General features: G+C 42.2%; 3 protein-coding genes across 5 annotated transcripts in view; all 3 read left to right on the top strand.

Moving 5' to 3' along the window:
- Positions 1 to 4100, top strand: part of LOC148339580 (histone deacetylase 4-like) — a 39773-nt gene extending 35673 nt beyond the window's left edge. For both annotated transcript variants that reach the window (XM_088290493.1, XM_088290492.1), the window contains 3 exons: positions 171 to 255; positions 952 to 1096; positions 1297 to 4100. In XM_088290493.1, the coding sequence (XP_088146619.1) occupies positions 171 to 255; positions 952 to 1096; positions 1297 to 1336 (270 nt within the window). In that variant the 3' untranslated portion in view covers positions 1337 to 4100. The remainder of the gene's footprint in view (positions 1 to 170; positions 256 to 951; positions 1097 to 1296) is intronic.
- Positions 4101 to 5164: 1064 nt separating this feature from the next.
- On the top strand, positions 5165 to 12752 carry LOC148339579 (ribose-phosphate pyrophosphokinase 2). The gene is made up of 7 exons (XM_088291516.1): positions 5165 to 5538; positions 8649 to 8832; positions 9585 to 9683; positions 9894 to 10018; positions 10749 to 10922; positions 11016 to 11175; positions 12104 to 12752. The coding sequence occupies exons 1-7, from the start codon at positions 5417 to 5419 to the stop codon at positions 12194 to 12196; spliced, it is 957 nt and encodes a 318-aa protein (XP_088147642.1). The 5' UTR covers positions 5165 to 5416; the 3' UTR covers positions 12197 to 12752.
- A 798-nt stretch (positions 12753 to 13550) lies between these two features.
- Positions 13551 to 15621, top strand: LOC148339578 (thymosin beta-12). 2 transcript variants are annotated; one of them, XM_088291651.1, is made up of 3 exons: positions 13551 to 13682; positions 14593 to 14702; positions 14796 to 15621. In XM_088291651.1, the coding sequence occupies exons 2-3, from the start codon at positions 14603 to 14605 to the stop codon at positions 14825 to 14827; spliced, it is 132 nt and encodes a 43-aa protein (XP_088147777.1). In that variant the 5' UTR covers positions 13551 to 13682; positions 14593 to 14602; the 3' UTR covers positions 14828 to 15621. The 2 variants fall into 2 exon arrangements, with proteins under 2 accessions (XP_088147777.1, XP_088147778.1); XM_088291652.1 differs by lacking the exon at positions 13551 to 13682 and adding an exon at positions 13736 to 14096.
- The last annotated feature ends 767 nt before the right edge of the window (positions 15622 to 16388 follow it).

Below are 16388 nucleotides of genomic sequence, written 5' to 3'. Positions count from 1 at the left end.
TTTTGCGATTTATCCTTCATGAAGTTGATTGTAAAGGTAAACCTGACTGGTGAACATTTTTAAAAAGGAGGCTGAACGAGATGATACGCCCCCTTGTGGAAAGTTTGGAAATGCAACATTTAATTCAGTTTTTTTTTTTTTTTTTTTTCTTATGGTGCGTGCGTGTGCAGCTGGACCCACTACCCAAGGCGGTCCTCGAGGACAGGCCCAACCTCAATGCCGTGCGTTCTCTGGAGAAGGTTCTCGAGACTCACTGTAAGTTGTACAGGAGGTTCTCAAACTTTTGGAGGAGGACTTGGTTTGTGTATTTTAAACCAGTTTTTTTGTTTTTTTTTAATCAGTATACCATGCACTTGTGTCCCCGTCCATCCGATGTCTACATTTGTATACCTCCAAAACGCTGCAGCAATAATCATACAATGCTGACGAAAACAAAACCGCCGCTCCCCCTCACACCACCGCAAAAATTATTCTCAAGAAAATGTTCCATTTGCCTTCACTCGCCTTAACATGGCATTCAGATTGATTTGTACAACTCATCTGTTTTCTGAAGCTGAGCCGTGATTGGTCGTTATCTGAGCCCTGAGTAACTGTGATGTCATTTTCGGTCGACAGAAGTGACAACATGGCTGCCACCTGAGATGGCTAAAAACAGGTTGATTTTACTGCTTAACTCCTGAAACGCACTATTAATCAGAATGTGTTTCCACTAGTTGGCCTGCATAGAATATATTCCTGTAAAGAAGATTTGGCGGTTGACTTCCCCTTTCAGTTAATCAGGTGCTTATATCGTGAGTCGAGGCACCTGACAAAACACACAAGTGGAGCGCAGGTTGCAGCTCACGAGCGCCCTCGGCCTGCATTTTGAGAACCACCAAGTTCCACTTGTCATCCGTCGCATCTACCGTTGTCGTTTCAACTCCCCAGCCTGCTTGTCGTCGCTCCTCTCAGGTAAATACTGGCGCTCGGTGTGTCGCCATTCGCCACAGCTCGGCCTCTCCCTATTGGAAACCAAACGCGGCGACTCCGAGGAGGCCGAGGCTGTCAGTGCCATGGCATCGCTGTCGGTGGCCAACTCGAGTGCTGTGGATCACAGGTAAGCACGTCATAACATGACGGGAAGTCATTTTATTAGGGCCCGGAGATGTGAATTATTTGAGGTCGCGGTAAAATTCAGTTTATAGATTAATCGGGTCATTCATTTAAAAAAAAAAAAAAAAATGTTAATGTGGGGTGAAAAATTGGACAATTTTTGTCTGGACCCTCATTTTCTGCTGTCTTATCTTTCCTCCTCAGACCAGAGGAGGAACCAATGGAAGAGGAGGAACCACTGTAACGAGGGGAGATGCGCAGCGATGTCACGCTGTTACCATTGACCTCTTCGGAGGACATGTCTTTGAGCAGCAAGGAGTCTCGACTGATCCCTTCATTTAGTCCCCCCACCCCACCCCGACACTAAGCGCCATCTTGTTTGGCGGAGGGACAGGGGGTGGGCTCAGCCTCAGAGTAGGGAGCCAATCAGGAGGCAGGAGACTGGAATAGACAAAAATAACAAAAAGAGTTGCTTCATGGTGCTCCATTGGACGTGTTTTTTTCCGTCAGTCCGCGCACCCCCCCTACGACGGCGGCCCGCAGTGGCGAGTGACCAAGGCAACATTTGCTGACGTCTTTTGAAGTGGGGAGGGGTCGGCGGGACAAGTTTCAGGTCTCACCGCGGAAAGGTGAGATTCTTTGCGGAAACCGAACGGCTTCCGTCTTGATGCCAACACTGTATGAACACCGGGGACCGACAACGTCCCGTCTGCCGGTCGCAGCTCGGGATTTACGACATGCATTCACTGTGGACTTTTGCTCTTACAGACGTTTCGTTTTCATCAGAGGTTCTAAGAGGAGTGCCTTGGTGAGGGTCCGCTGGATTTCACGATTGTTCAGGAAAAGTTTGCCTTAAGATTTCCTTCTGGGAGATCAGCGCCAGGGAGGGATGAGAATTCGGACAATAGAGCAAACAATCTTTCAGCATGTTTACTTGGAACGTGGCCATGCAGGCCTCTTAAAGATGTTATTTTACTTTTTTGGATGGATCTATTTTTCTGTGGAAAAGGACATGCTCTGTGAAAGGTAGTTGCCGGCTTGAGCGGAAAGGGACATCATTTGGAATGAACTGCTTTGACTTTTATGTAGCTTCCCTTTAAAAAAAAAAAAAAAAAAAAGATGGCTTTGTAGAACAAGCATGAGAGGCGAGGTCGGCCTTTTCCGCCCCGTTTGGAATGTTAAGCAAAGAAAGCCAAAGCATGACTCTGCATCTCACAAACATTTTACAGTACATTAGGAAAAGGCTTCTTAGGTCATCGAATTTGATCGTTGCTCTTCTGTGCTGAGCTGGCAACTACCTAGTTACTCGTAAAACTCCAGTCTTGTACATAAAATTGAGTATATTTTGCGGGGCGTGACGGCCTCTTCATATCGACGTTTAATTTTTTTTTTTCCCCCACACGCCATCAATTTCCACTACTTTATTTTCTAGTGAGTTTTATTTCTAACGTTTATCACTGGTATTTTTTTTTTCTTAATTCTGGATAGTTATAGGGCTGCCATTCACAAAAAAAAAAAAGCATCCCAGAATTTGTTCTTTTTGTATTTATCAAAAGTAAAGAGCAACTTTCTTTCTTTGTACGGCTCTTCAGGCCACTGCGTTTTTCATCGATTGTGTATTTATAACGTACTGTTTATAGAAGATTTGTATATGGAAAATTTCTAAATGTACTCTAATGACAGCTATGATATTGTGAACGGAACACAGTATGGTGTTTCTCCATGACGTAGAAAGGAAAAAAAACAAAACAAGCAGCGTTATTTAGCTACTCATCGACTGCACTGTTTCGATGTTAAGTCATCACGCGGCACTGCTTTGGACTTCTCCTCATAGAGTCAATCACTTTGTTGCCTACGTGGTGGTCTTTTTCTCGTGCACGTATATGACATGCACTTACCTTACCTTGGTGACATGCCTGTGATCTCGCCGCAAGCAGGTCCTGAGGCCATTTTATGTAGCGAGCTGTTTCTGTGTTTTTTTTTTTAGAAAACGTGGGCATGCAGATGTTGAAAGGAGCCGACGTTCTCTTTTTTTGCCTTTTTTTTTGGGGGGGTTAGCATCAAAGTGTGATAATCAATATATTGCAAGACAATTTTTGTCACTACCTGCGCCCCAAAAGGAAGATTTTTTTTTTTTTTTTTGACAGTGGTGCAACGTACACTACATAGTGAGTAGTTTAATTATCTGGTGCCAAGAAGTCATCAGTGAACTCTTCTCTTCATGTGTCAACAGAATTGACGCCTGATGATGACCATCACACTTTTTTAAAGTCTTTATTTTTTTCCAAACTTGTTAAATGTGAGTTTTTACTTTATGGTCTAACAAAAAAAAAACATTCCATTTGAGTAATTCTGTGATTCTTATTTTTTTTTAAGTAAAATGAATCACAAGTTGTTTAATTTTTTTTTTTGCCCCCAGCTCGCAACAACTTTAACTCTTTGCATGGTTTGTGAGTCAGCATGCCTGCTTGTCTATGTAACAAAAAAATGTATTTGCACAATAGAGGAAGAACAAAAGAAAAAAGCTGGTGGCGTTCCAAGAGTTTTCCTCCTATCCGGTGTGCAAACATTTGAAAAAGACTTTGTCCCAACGACTCCACTATGGTTCTTCTTGTTTCCGGCGAGTGATTTCAGCACTTAAAGTGGATCTAGATGGACTGCGTTTGCTCTGCCAAACCTCTGCTACATTCATGAAAGACTCTCCCAAAGAATGTTCCTCTTTCAAAGATGTTGAAACGGGCACTGTCGACGCTGGAGTAATGCTGCGCTTTTAATTGGGGAAACGGTTTGGAGGAGGACATTTGATTGTCACACCCACCTCGGCCAGTCCTACAAATAAATAACCACTGTGGCTCAAGAGCAATTCTTGGTTTACATGTAAATGGGAAAGAAGTTATTTTTTGTTCGCTGTCTATGTCTCTAACGATGAAAAAAAATAATGTTATTTCTTGGGGACCTACGCTTTGGACGTTTCATCTCTGACATCTATAAAATATATTTCTGAAAAATATCAGTGTCTTTGCCTGTTTGTTCTTCTGTGAAATCACCCAAATGGCTAATTCGTCAATTAGCTTTGTTTTGTTCGTTTTGACATCGATGAGCTGGAATCGATTTAGTTTTGTTTTTTACATTTTTCCGCGCGTGGTAGGGAATGTGACTTGTTCGGTCATGGAATCAGATTAGCTGTCTGCCGCAAACTTGGGAAGTCTTGCAAAGTCCATGTATGCTCAGTGCAACTTTAGATCAATAGTGCGTGTTGTGTAGCTGGTAGTTATTGAAATGTACTCTTTCGGATTCATCAGTTGAACGAAACCTTCCCTCAACTCCGACTAAGGGCTCGTTTGCTGCCTGGCGCATGACTGAGATGATGTGACACATGAGGGGCATAAAACTCTCAGCTGACCACTCCGAGTGGAAAATCAAATTAGGAGGCTCAATTTCACAAACAGTGTCAAGCTGCAAGAAGTAACTATCAGGTGACTGCTTCAAATCACAACGGCAATAACAAAAATCCATCCGACAACAGCATCTGGTTCACAATTCTGCTCACGTTCGTACTGGTACCAAGAAACAAAATCATTCTATTGGTGTCTTGGACCTAAATATATTGAAGACTGTTTAATTCCATGAGACCTCGACTCTACAGGCTTATTAAGTGCTTCCAGAATCAAACCTTAATGACAAACTTCACATGTTCCCTTTCCCAGCATTCCCCGCCTTCCCGTGATGCTCATATTTTGTATCATAGACAATACAATAATTTCACGTATTCAAGAAGAATACACAATGAAATAATGCAAAACCTTTCAAAATACAATGAATCAAATGGCCCCAAACCTTTGAATTGTTTATTTTCTTAAAAGTAACTTTTCTTCTTTTTTTGTCCTTATTACTTTTTACCCTCAAATCACATGACGTCAACCACTGGTAGAGGCTCATATTTTAAAGATAATTTACTTTATGTTTGTAACTCAGTACTTGTAATTTTACCAGCCTCCTTTTCTTTTTTTCCACAAGTACTTGTAATTTTACTCTCAGTACTTTTGCCACCTGTGTGAATTGCACATGTTGGAAGTGTGCGTTGACGCCCCGTAGCACATGAATCGGCGTCCAATGAGGGCCCACTTCCTTCCAGTACGCATTCACCCGTGTGAGTTCTCCTCTCTCTCTGCCGTCGACCCCCGGTGGTGCTGCAACTCTGCTACTCTGCAATGCAACATTAGCAGAAGCTCCCATTTTCGCGACTATTTCGGCGGGGTGACCTGCTGCAACGTTCTCCTTTTTTTCGTTTTTTTTAACCGCACCGCTTTTTTTTTTTTGCAACATGCCGAACATCGTCCTCTTCAGCGGGAGCTCTCACCACGACCTGTCCCAGAAAGTGGCCGATCGACTGGGACTGGATCTGGGCAAAGTGATAACCAAGAAGTTCAGCAATCAGGAAACATGGCGAGTATTTTTATGCTCCGTTTGGCAACTTGGAGTGAGGTGAAGTGAGGTGAAGTGGGTGGATGGCTGTCCGTCCTCGACTATCCTTCTCGGAACGTTAGCACGAAGCTAACAATAGTAGTTGTCCACACGTGACCAGCTAGCCTCATGTAAACACACCAGGCTAGTAAGCTAACGTCAATACATCCATTATCGGACACGGCTTTTCCTTTCCGTTCGCTAATGTGAATTACAGCTGCAACATTGTTTTTAACTTCCACTTGCAGCGTGCACGTGAAATAAACTACGTGTGAATGATAAAGTGAAAAGAAATGTTAGCGCGTGTTGCTTGCTAAGGATGCTAGCTAGCCGTTTCCCGTTTCAATATGGAGTCACAAATGTTGGGCCACAAGGTTCGACAAACTAAATTGACAGTCGACACAATGTTGCGAGATAACCTGTAGTACGAGTTTTTTTCTTTCATACAAAAGTGTGTTTGCCGTTGGCGAGTCAGAACCATGAAAACATTGTCACGGTATAGCAAGTATTCCTTCGCGCGCCTCTTCAGAGTAGCTAGCAAGTCGTTGGACACAGTAAACTTAAAAAAAAAAAAGTTGTGACTAATTTCTTCTAATATTTGTGTATATATATGTATGTATGCGTATGTATGTGAATATATGTATGTGTATGTATGAATCACAAAGCTGTTGGAATACATAAAATTAAAAGACAAGTTTCAAGAAGTAAATTAAATACATCTAAAGAGGAGCCTTTTTCATTTGCTGAGGCAATTAATTCAATAGTTATGGACAGCAAAGGATATTTGACACATGATGGATAGTAACGTGACTTCTGTCAGTGGCACTGCAATAAAAAAAACATTTATGTAGGAAATGTTCGAGTTTAGTTGATTACATGCAGCACTTGGTTGAATCACATGCATTTGATTTGTGCGCCTTTTCCATAGCTTTCTATTAATTTCATCAGTAACGGCACCTTTACAGAGTTGAAAGTATTCACACTGCGTACTTAAGAAGTTGAGATACCTTTGTTTAAAAAAATGACTTAAATTGGAACTGCCGAATTAAATAAGTTAAAAGTCAAAATTATTTTTCTTGCTGTCAATTATTTACAGTACCCGTCACACATAAGCCAGGTCGCACAGCATGTGTTTGCATGCATTGATGTATACTGACTAACAGAAAATGCTAAATAAGCAAATGATAACAACTGGAAAAAAAATACACCTGACTAAGGTCTGTACTCGCCCCGTAAAAATGCCTCTTGGAGCTAACATCAAACAATCCTCCTAAATAAGGACATGGGTGGAGAATATCGTGCATCTCCGAATCTGTTTTGTCATCCTTGTTACCACTGCCTGGTTAACCCCAACGCCTCAGTCAGTCAAGATTCTTCACCGCGGGTGACTTTTTTTTAAATGGAATTAAGTAACTAGCCTATTTTCACGAAGTAAGAAGTAGAAATTACAGATTTGGTTTCAGACGGAGAGACTAAAATGAAACATTTTCAGAAAAATAAATTTTCACGTAAATTACAGGTACCCGAAAATGCTTCTTAAGTGCGTTAACAAAATATTTGTAATGTCCCACAACAAATAAAAAAACAAGGGGGATTTTTTTTTAAGCATTAACTGTTCTCATTATCCTGGTGTCAAATTCGGGAAATGCTGATGATATTGCTGTTCCACGGTTTTCAACTTGGGAACTCAGCTGTTTGGGCGACACACATTTAAAAACAATGATTTTTTCTCACCCCCCTCAAACACAAAGGAGGTGAGAAGTTTACACTTCTTCTCACAGCTCCCACACAGGCTTTCCCCAGCTGACCTTTGCCGTTCAAGGTCAGCGGCGGTTGCTTGGTATAACAACAAGAATGCACTTTTGTTGCAGAGAGATTTAATCAGACCATGCCCCCCCCATCCCCTTTGCACCAAAGCGAAATGGAAATCTTCCACGTGGATGAAGTAAACTATTTGAGGATGGATTCTGTGCAAAACTGTTAAATGTCAGTGTGTGAGCGTGAAAGCAATCCAGGGTCAGTGATCACATGGCTGAGGCCAAGTTGGCACGAGTCCAGAGCGCCATGTCCCAAACAGGAATGTTTCACACACATGCTTGCTGCTCCTGCTTGTGCCTTCACTATACCGCACCGGTGTGTGCTGCATAGGGACTCAGCCCGGACTTGTTCAGCGAGTTTCCATCCCGCAGGTTTTGTCTCGCTCTGTGCGGAGCAGGCAAGTGTCGCTGGACAGAAGGCAAATGATGATTAATTGTGCAGTTTAAATGCAAAAGGAAACACTCAGGTCAAAAACAATCCATTATCAGATGCTGAGTTTGAATTCTGCAAAACACTTTTCCATTTGATATATAATGGAAATTGAAATAATCCATTTAAGGTGCCGGTTTTAAAATGTCTTGCTTTTTAAATCTTAAATTATGAAGCCACGGAAGCGTAATAAGGTGTTCTGGTCATTTAACGGAAAGTGTTGGACATCGATTAAAAGTTGAATATTTGTGAAACAAAAATGTAAAAAAAATCTGACTTTATTTTTGTACCAAATGAGATTTTGTAGTTTCTTGTGTATAATGTTAACATGCCTTAGATAGACTGCAAAAAAGCCAGAGAAAAATCAAGCATAGTTAATCTTATCATTCGTACTGATGTGAAGGCTCGTAGTACCAAAACAATTCATCAAATACATTTAATACAAAAAAAGCTTGACTCCAAAAAGCACAATGGTGTTGATCAAGAAAAAAAATGGGCCACAAAAGACAGGACAGTCACTCGACATATTGGCAAGTTAGCAGTAAGACAGTTGATAGCCTGCTGCTAATTTGAGCTAACACTGAATACTCTCATTTGCCGACTCACCAATTGATATTGATCATTTAGAATTTAAGGATGCTGACCCCGAGTGGTCAAAAAGAATAACTGTCCTCATATGCGCTTTATTGTATCGTTTTTTTAAGAATGCAAAATCAATTTTTATCCGATTAATTAGTGGTTCAATGCCTTTCATTGCAGATTCCCCCCCCTCCAAAAAAAAAAACCGATCACCCGCACTGTACTTAATTTTCTGCTATTTTTTTTCTCCCCCGTTGAACCAACAGCGTGGAGATTGGGGAGAGTGTGCGCGGCGAGGATGTGTACATCGTCCAAAGCGGGTGCGGCGAGATTAACGACAACCTCATGGAGCTGTTAATTATGATCAACGCCTGCAAAATTGCCTCGTCGTCCCGCGTCACTGCCGTCATCCCCTGCTTCCCTTACGCCCGGCAGGACAAGAAGGACAAGGTAGACGGAGATTTTCATTTGCATTATTTGTCTTTCTTTTTTTTCTTCTTTTTTTTCACAAAAGCACATTTCCAACAATTCAATGCAAGAACTTCACGCTTTGGTCTAATGCATAATCAATCAATAGTAAGTCAATAAATGAATATCCGTTTGGAACCCGTTATATGAAATTGGATAATTTCCCTACAGTGCCAATGATTTGGTGAAGTGGTTGGGAATCATTGTTTAATTTATAGGTTAGTATAAAAATGAAGTGTTAGTCATTTCAAAGTATGCGTGAACAATAAATTGATTTGAAATCGCCTTCGCAATGTAAAAAAAATAAATAAAAAATAAAAAATGCCATTTTTAGACCACAAAGTCTACAATATCTGGTGGGAAAAAAATGACAAAATGAACAATAATAATAATAAATCATTTTTTTATTGTAATACAGATTCATTTATTCCTTGTGTTTGTTAAAAAGATAAAATAATAGCTTCCAATATTCCAATTGCAATATTGATGTGGGGGGGCGATCGCAATTTTCAAAATTGCTCAGCCCGACTTCTTCGTGAGCCGACAGCTCAGCATCAACGGCACCGCTAAAAAATGAAATGCCAAAGTGAGAATCTCAGAATAATCGCCTGCACTATGATGATCCTCCTACAGGAAAAAAAAAAAAAACTCTCAGTGATTGTTGTCTTTGAAGTGTGTATTTGCCCCCTTCCCTCACTGACCTGAGTTGTGACCGTGACGCATGCTTGTCCCAGAGCCGAGCGCCCATATCAGCCAAGCTGGTGGCAAACATGTTGTCTGTGGCTGGCGCCGACCATATCATCACCATGGATCTCCACGCCTCACAAATCCAGGTGAGTGTTTAGTCTTGAGTCCAAAAATATCAGTTTTGCAAATAATGAACAATTATTCTAAAAAAAAAAAAAAAAGACTTCAAGCTGTTTTTTGCTCAGAACCTTTGCGCTTTTAAGTGTAGTTGGGCAAATGTGCTTCAACTCAAGATGAATTTTTAATTACAAATTGGCAACCCTCGATTGACGTCGTCAATGTCTTTGTCCCTAAAGGGCTTTTTCGACATTGCTGTGGACAATCTATATGCCGAGCCGGCTGTCCTGCAGTGGATACGGGAAAATATCCCAGAGTGGAAAAACTGCATTATTGTGTCTCCTGACGCTGGGGGCGCAAAGCGGTAAGATGCTCCACGGCGGGAAGCTTCTGAGGCCCGATCGTCACAATTTCAGCCTTTATTGAGTAACACGCAGCCCACTTCAGAATAAAATCCTCCCAAATATGTACAGTCATACACGGACATAAGTTCCTTGGTGCACTTTTATTTTTAAGTAACACGAGGCGACTGATTTGATTCGTCTTTTTGACTGGAAGGCCAGTTTAAGTTGCCGTCAGAAACTTTTGCTATCAACATCAACACGTCATCCTGAAATCATGTTCAATCTCTAATTAAGCATGATAAATTAAAAAAAAAAAGGCTAATTAATTACGCTGACATTGGAGCTCGCCTCACCTGATTTTAGCCATAAATCGGGGAACTAAAATAGGCGAGAATGACTGCAATGTTGTTGAATACAAAACAGGAAGAAGTATGGCTTGTCCAAACTCTTCCCATGAGCTGCATATAAAAAAAAAAGGTCACTTTGACAAGCTTCACGTTTAATGAATTTACTATGCAACAAGTGTGATTCTATGAATTATATTTATTCATTGGGTCATTGCAAAGACAAATATTGTCATTATTTTACGTGAATTTTCTTTGTGTTTTTAATAATAGTGGTCGTAAGTTAGTTGCATCCCCATGTCAAACTAAACATCCAACAAAATGAATTACACGTTGCGTGCTGCGCTTGCGTGGTCTCCCGTTTGACGATTGGCCGTGAGATGTGACTCTGCCGTTGTTCGTGTAGCGTGACCTCCATCGCGGACCGACTGAACGTCGACTTCGCCCTCATCCACAAAGAGAGGAAGAAGGCCAACGAAGTGGACCGCATGGTGCTGGTGGGCGACGTCAAGGACCGCGTGGCCATCCTGGTGGACGACATGGCCGACACCTGCGGGACCATCTGCCACGCTGCCGACAAGTCGGTATCACAGCTGCGCGTTTTTTTTTTTTTTTCCATTTGAGTGTCTCTTCCCTTTGCGGGCGTTTTGACCTACGCTCTCTCGTGCTTCAGGTTGATTGATGCTGGCGCCGTCAAAGTCTATGCCATCCTCACACATGGCATTTTCTCTGGTCCCGCCATCTCGCGCATCAACAACGCACCGTTCGAGGCGGTGGTGGTGACCAACACTATCCCGCAGGAGGAGAAGATGAAGGCCTGCCCGAAAATACAGGTGCCTGTCGACATGCATACACCAAAACGATCTGATCTCGTGCTATATTTAATGCCTTGGGAATCGTTTTATTGACCTCTTCTACAATGGCAGGAAAAGCCTACTAGAACAGCTGAACTTTATTTGATCGGGATCAGAGGCACATTAATTGTGTGTGCTGACTGCCATTCAACATGACTTGATGTGATTGCTTAATTCCAAACATGGCTACATGCCATTTATCAGAGGGTGTGCACACTTTTGCAACTACATTTTTCCCCCCGTCTCAAATGTTTGTGTGTCAGACTACAGGACTCATTAATTAAGGAAAAAGTTTTGAAATGATCTATCATGGCATTTGAACTGGGGTGTGTAGACTTTTTATAGCCACTGCAGTTATTAAATTGTAACTGGGCAAGACTCTCCAACCATTCGGCCGGCGATTAGTTGGGATGGCCAGGCTGCAAAGGAAATTAAACTTTTTGTAATTTGATCATTTACATGAATCCACTTGGAGTTTCATCTTGGAAATGACCGCTTCTGCCTCTTACTTTTTATTGAGCACTAATAAGCTGGCAAAGAAATGTAGCTTCCTCATGTACATTGCGTGACTTGACCAAACAAGAAAAAAAATGCCACGTTGAAGAGTAGTCGTCATAGCAGTAGACGAATGAACATGTTCCAAATTGCGAACGTGGTGACTGGCTTCAATTGTCACTTTTGTCCCACTACCGTCAAACAGTGCTGCCACTCATTTAGCATAATGGTAAATTGGAGTATAAAGTTGTCCACTAATGACTACTGTATATTTTGTTGTCCTGCGATAAATAAGAATTCAATGTATCCAAAAAAATATGTGCATAATTAAAGATGCAACCATTACTTTTTACTTCTGGTAATTAAATTCCCATTCTTGGAGTACTGACAACGTGTCTGTTCAATATTATAGGTCATTGACATTTCCATGATCCTGGCAGAGGCGATCAGGAGAACCCACAACGGTGAATCCGTGTCCTACCTCTTCAGCCACGTCCCCTTGTAAAGGCCAGTGGGGGAGGGGTCCCTTCGCTCCCTCTGTCCTCTCCGTCTGCTGCGACTGCGCCTCTTTACCAAAAGGCTCTTCGGCGCTCAGGAGGTTTTGGCCAAAAAGGTCTCGCCCGCAGATCGTCTTTGAATGTTTCCATCCAAGAAATGGAGAGAGACCCCACCCCCACCCTCGCTCTGATTTATGTACCTATCATGTCCTGTGCTTAATTTTAAACGGAGCATTCCACTTCCACTCCTTTACTTAAAAATAAATTTTAACAGAAGAATTCATAACACGCACCTTTACCCACCAAGTGTTCACATCAGCTGTTGCTAAAAATCATTTAGTTGCAGTCTGATAACCCAGAATGTGTATTAAAATGCTCAAAAAAAAGGTCACAATCAATTCACCGTCAATCCAAAGATGGCTTGAAACGCGATTCAAGCCATGACACAGAGGAATTTTATAACTGCAATCGGTCTTCTTTGTCGTTGATGTTTTTTTTTTTTTTTGTATTGTAAGTCAAGCAGCATCTTTTGACAATAAAACTTTGACAATAGCTTTCCAAACATTTTCTTGTCCATCTCTTGCTTCATTGTGCTACACATCATTGCTATAAAATGGTGAAACAGTACCGGAACGGAGGTGATGCAAAGTCTTATTTGAGGACATCGCTCAAGTCTTCAGTCATTTAAAAGCCCGGAGTTAAGGTAATTTTGCTGAGAAGCTAAAGTTATTTGGCAGCAGGGTGTCCAAGTGCTTAGCACGTCTGCCTCACATTTGAGAGGTCATGGGTTAGTATCTCGGTTCAAGTGCTCGTGCTTGGAGTGTCCTTGTTCCAATCCTGACACATCTTAATCGTGAATGTTAGGCTCATTGAAGATGTGATTCGCGCCCAATCCAGGGTGTACACCGAATTTTGCCCTTCAGTCCTTTATTAGAAAGTCTCAAGTAGAGTAATTGAACAGTCACAAGTGCAGGTTGAAAGCAGGTCACAGCAATTCCTTTTTTTATGATAAAGGTTTTGTCACTGTGTTTTAGAGGGGTGCCATAAGATTTTTCAAAACAGCCAATAAATAGATGGTAAAAAAAAAAAAGAAAATCTGTGGCTTCTCTCGATCGCACCACTAGAGGGCACCTCATACACGTTAATGAACCCCGTCGTCAAATGCTATCGAGAGGCAACACCCGCAGGAAATAAACGCTTACATTTTTACGTGTTTTGTTTGTTAAAAGCATGTAAACCAACCAAACAAAATATTTGGACGCGGATCCACTTCTATTTCTTATTTTAATCCAGCCAACCTCAAAACTCGAAAGTGCTGTTCAAGTCTCTCGCCAGCAGGGGGTGCCACGCTGGATTTGTTCCTAGTGATGTCAGACGTCATTAGCATATTTGTGACTATATGTAAGCTTGCGTCCCAGCCTGTCTCGCCTTTTACTGTTGTACCGTTCTTGAGCAGAACCTCAAAATAACTTGTCCTCACCAGACGACTCATCGGTAAGCGCCATGTGAATCATCACTTGTCTTTGTCATCCTTTCTCTCTCTCCTCTCTCTCCATTTTGTTTTACAGCTCTTCAGCAGTGTTATTGTTGCATTGATGATGGCGTTGCGCCCGTGAAAACATATGGAACCACATAATGGCGTTATTTTTAGAGGAGCAGCTAATGATTTGATACAAGCGTGCGTGCGCGCGCCCTTTGTCCGGCAGGCGAACCCATGCGCACGCCCAAAAAAAAAAAGTGTATTTCCTTTTGTTACCCCCCCCCACCACCACCATTATCCCACGGAGGGAATCGACGGGCCTCAAATGTGTCGCGTACGACGATTGATTTTGAGCTGCATGTGAGATATGTCCAACTGGACCAGGGCGGTGGTTGCTTCACGTTCAACCGCATGGGAGGAAAGAGGTGGTGGGTGTGGAGCTCCAACGTGGATCTGGGCATGACTGGGAACAAATATTTAGTTTTTCTAGAGTGGCTGTTTAATAATTGTTCGTATTTTTTAATTCGTCATCATCTGCGTCTCCTTTTGTTTTCCTTCTGGGAGTCTGCACCGCGGTCCGCTATTGTTATGTAAATGAGCGGACTTCATTGTAACATCGCAGTGTGGGATGACTGGTTGGATGCCAGTCAAATCACGACGGCCACAGCCGCAGGGCGAACAAAAGAACGAAGGCGTACGAGCCCATACGGAGCAAAAAGTAATCTGCGTAATGAAATTTGGCCAACGCCCTGACTTCACACTCAGGAGGGGATCCATATTATCACGTTCAATTATAAAAAAAAAAAAAATCTCTTTGCATATCGAGACTCCCGGGAATTATTAAAACCATTACTTGCACAATTATTCCGCGGGACTATTTTCACCCTCATTTTTCTTGAATTAAGGACTTTTGTGATCTTGCAGACCTGCAAAGATGAGCGACAAACCCGACATCTCAGAGGTGACCAGCTTCGATAAGAACAAGCTGAAGAAGACGGAGACTAAGGAGAAGAACATCCTGCCCACAAAAGAAAGTAAGACTCTCTATCTATCGCTCTGTCAGTCTGTTGATGCAATATGTCGTGCTATTGCGCAAATATGACCCAGCGTTTTCTTTTCCCCTGCAGCCATCGAACAGGAGAAGGCGGCGACGTCGTGAAGCCCCTCGCCATGCCCCGCGTTCCCCCCCCCTCCCATCCCCCGACACCCCCCCCACTCCTTCCCTTCTTCCTCCTTTCCTTCCGCATTGCCTTGTTTTCACCAGTCACTTCTTCTAGCTGTGTAACTTTGTAACCGAAATGACGAGACAACAACGATAACCGAGCAAGTCGGACGCGCAGACGGGACGACGCCTTCGATCGACACGACGCGCCGCCATCTTGAGGATGGAGGAGGAGGAGGTGGTACGGGATCCTGGAAGTGTTTGAACGCCCAACGTGGCTCTGCAGCGGAGAGGTTGAAGGGGCGAGGAAGGGTCTTGCATCCCAGGAAGTGCGTCACCATCCCCCCCCCCGTCCGTCAACACCACGTCACCACCCGACTTTCCTCGTTGCTGCTTTTTGCGCCAAAGCTAAGGCGTCAAGCTTTTCCGCTCTTGTTGTTATGTCGTCTTTCTAATTTTCGGAAATGCACAACTTTGTTTGTACGCTGTTAATGACCACCACACCCCAAAAATGATACTGTTGTATGTATGTTTTTATTTCTTTTGTCTGCACACAGGATGAAAAAAAATGGATTTCAACTAGTTCTGGAAACAAATGGACCTTGTTTGTGGTTGAAATAATTTTGTGTCAACAACAAAAAAAAGTCAACTGAGTCCATGTGCTTGAAGATTGATCATTGGAGATTTGTATTTTTTTTTGTAAAGTCCCAGCAGTCATGTTTGTCCGCCACAATCCATTGCAAGGAATGGAAAACCATGAAATGTTGTAATAAAAAAAGATTTGTTACTAAGACGTGTGCTGTGAAGTATTTGCAAGCGGCACAGCACAACACACTCCTCACACTTTGCGTCTTTTTGCTGTCGTCAGCAGCCGTTTAGTGACGCCTCGGGAATTGTTCATAAAGGAAAATATTGCGCCAATGGACAAATTAAAATCAAATTTGTGCGTCGGCCTCATGTTTCTTGCCACTGAGACAACAAGAGTAAGTTTACTGATCTTGCACAACAGTGATTTAAACTTTACGGTTGCAATAAAATCCGTGGGGGGGGGTTATATTTTGGTCGATTTTATGGCAATGATTACTTCTCGATCAGTGGAAAAGACAATCAGCAACTGAGTCAATGAGAACAAGATTGGGCCAACTCCACTTTTGACATTTTTAATTAAGTTAACTCAAATAAATGTAGAAATTAATCAAGAAAAAGCTTTTGAGAGGAATATTTGTCTAAATCCGGGTTTAGCTGCAGTCTTTCTTTACAAAAATCGGGCCATCCATTATTGTTCTCAGAAGTTGTGTTGTTTGGTCAAATATAATAATTTTGAGTGACAGGTATCGACAGTGAAAGTGCTGTGATGTTCTGTGTTAGTTTCATGAGTTGGATCACAATCATTATCATCTAGGTTGCCATAGAAACCGCCTGAGATTTGAAAGAAAAGTGGTCTAAATCAACAGTCAAATCTATTAATATTTCATGTGATAAATTCAGTAATATTCAAATATACCAACATCCAAGTGCATTAGCATCCAAGCTAAAGCAATAGTTGATGTCGGAGACG

Source organism: Idiotropiscis lumnitzeri, chromosome 3, assembly GCF_059441095.1.
Source record: "Idiotropiscis lumnitzeri isolate Australia: NSW breed Sydney's pygmy pipehorse chromosome 3, RoL_Ilum_1.0, whole genome shotgun sequence".
In the NCBI taxonomy this organism is placed as follows: Eukaryota; Metazoa; Chordata; class Actinopteri; order Syngnathiformes; family Syngnathidae; genus Idiotropiscis; species Idiotropiscis lumnitzeri.
Note: the sequence above shows the minus strand (reverse complement) of the source record. Positions and strands in the feature narration are given on the sequence as shown.

What these genes read in the sequence shown, in the direction of transcription:
- LOC148339578 (XM_088291651.1), top strand. Translation starts at nt 14,603, where the DNA reads ATGAGCGACAAACCCGACATCTCAGAGGTGACCAGCTTCGATAAGAAC. An exon ending in CATCCTGCCCACAAAAGAAA is followed by an intron (nt 14,703 to 14,795) that starts GTAAGACTCTCT and finishes TTTCCCCTGCAG; the next exon opens with CCATCGAACAGGAGAAGGCG.
- LOC148339579 (XM_088291516.1), top strand. Translation starts at nt 5,417, where the DNA reads ATGCCGAACATCGTCCTCTTCAGCGGGAGCTCTCACCACGACCTGTCC. An exon ending in TCCACGCCTCACAAATCCAG is followed by an intron (nt 9,684 to 9,893) that starts GTGAGTGTTTAG and finishes TTGTCCCTAAAG; the next exon opens with GGCTTTTTCGACATTGCTGT. An exon ending in ATCTGCCACGCTGCCGACAA is followed by an intron (nt 10,923 to 11,015) that starts GTCGGTATCACA and finishes CTCGTGCTTCAG; the next exon opens with GTTGATTGATGCTGGCGCCG.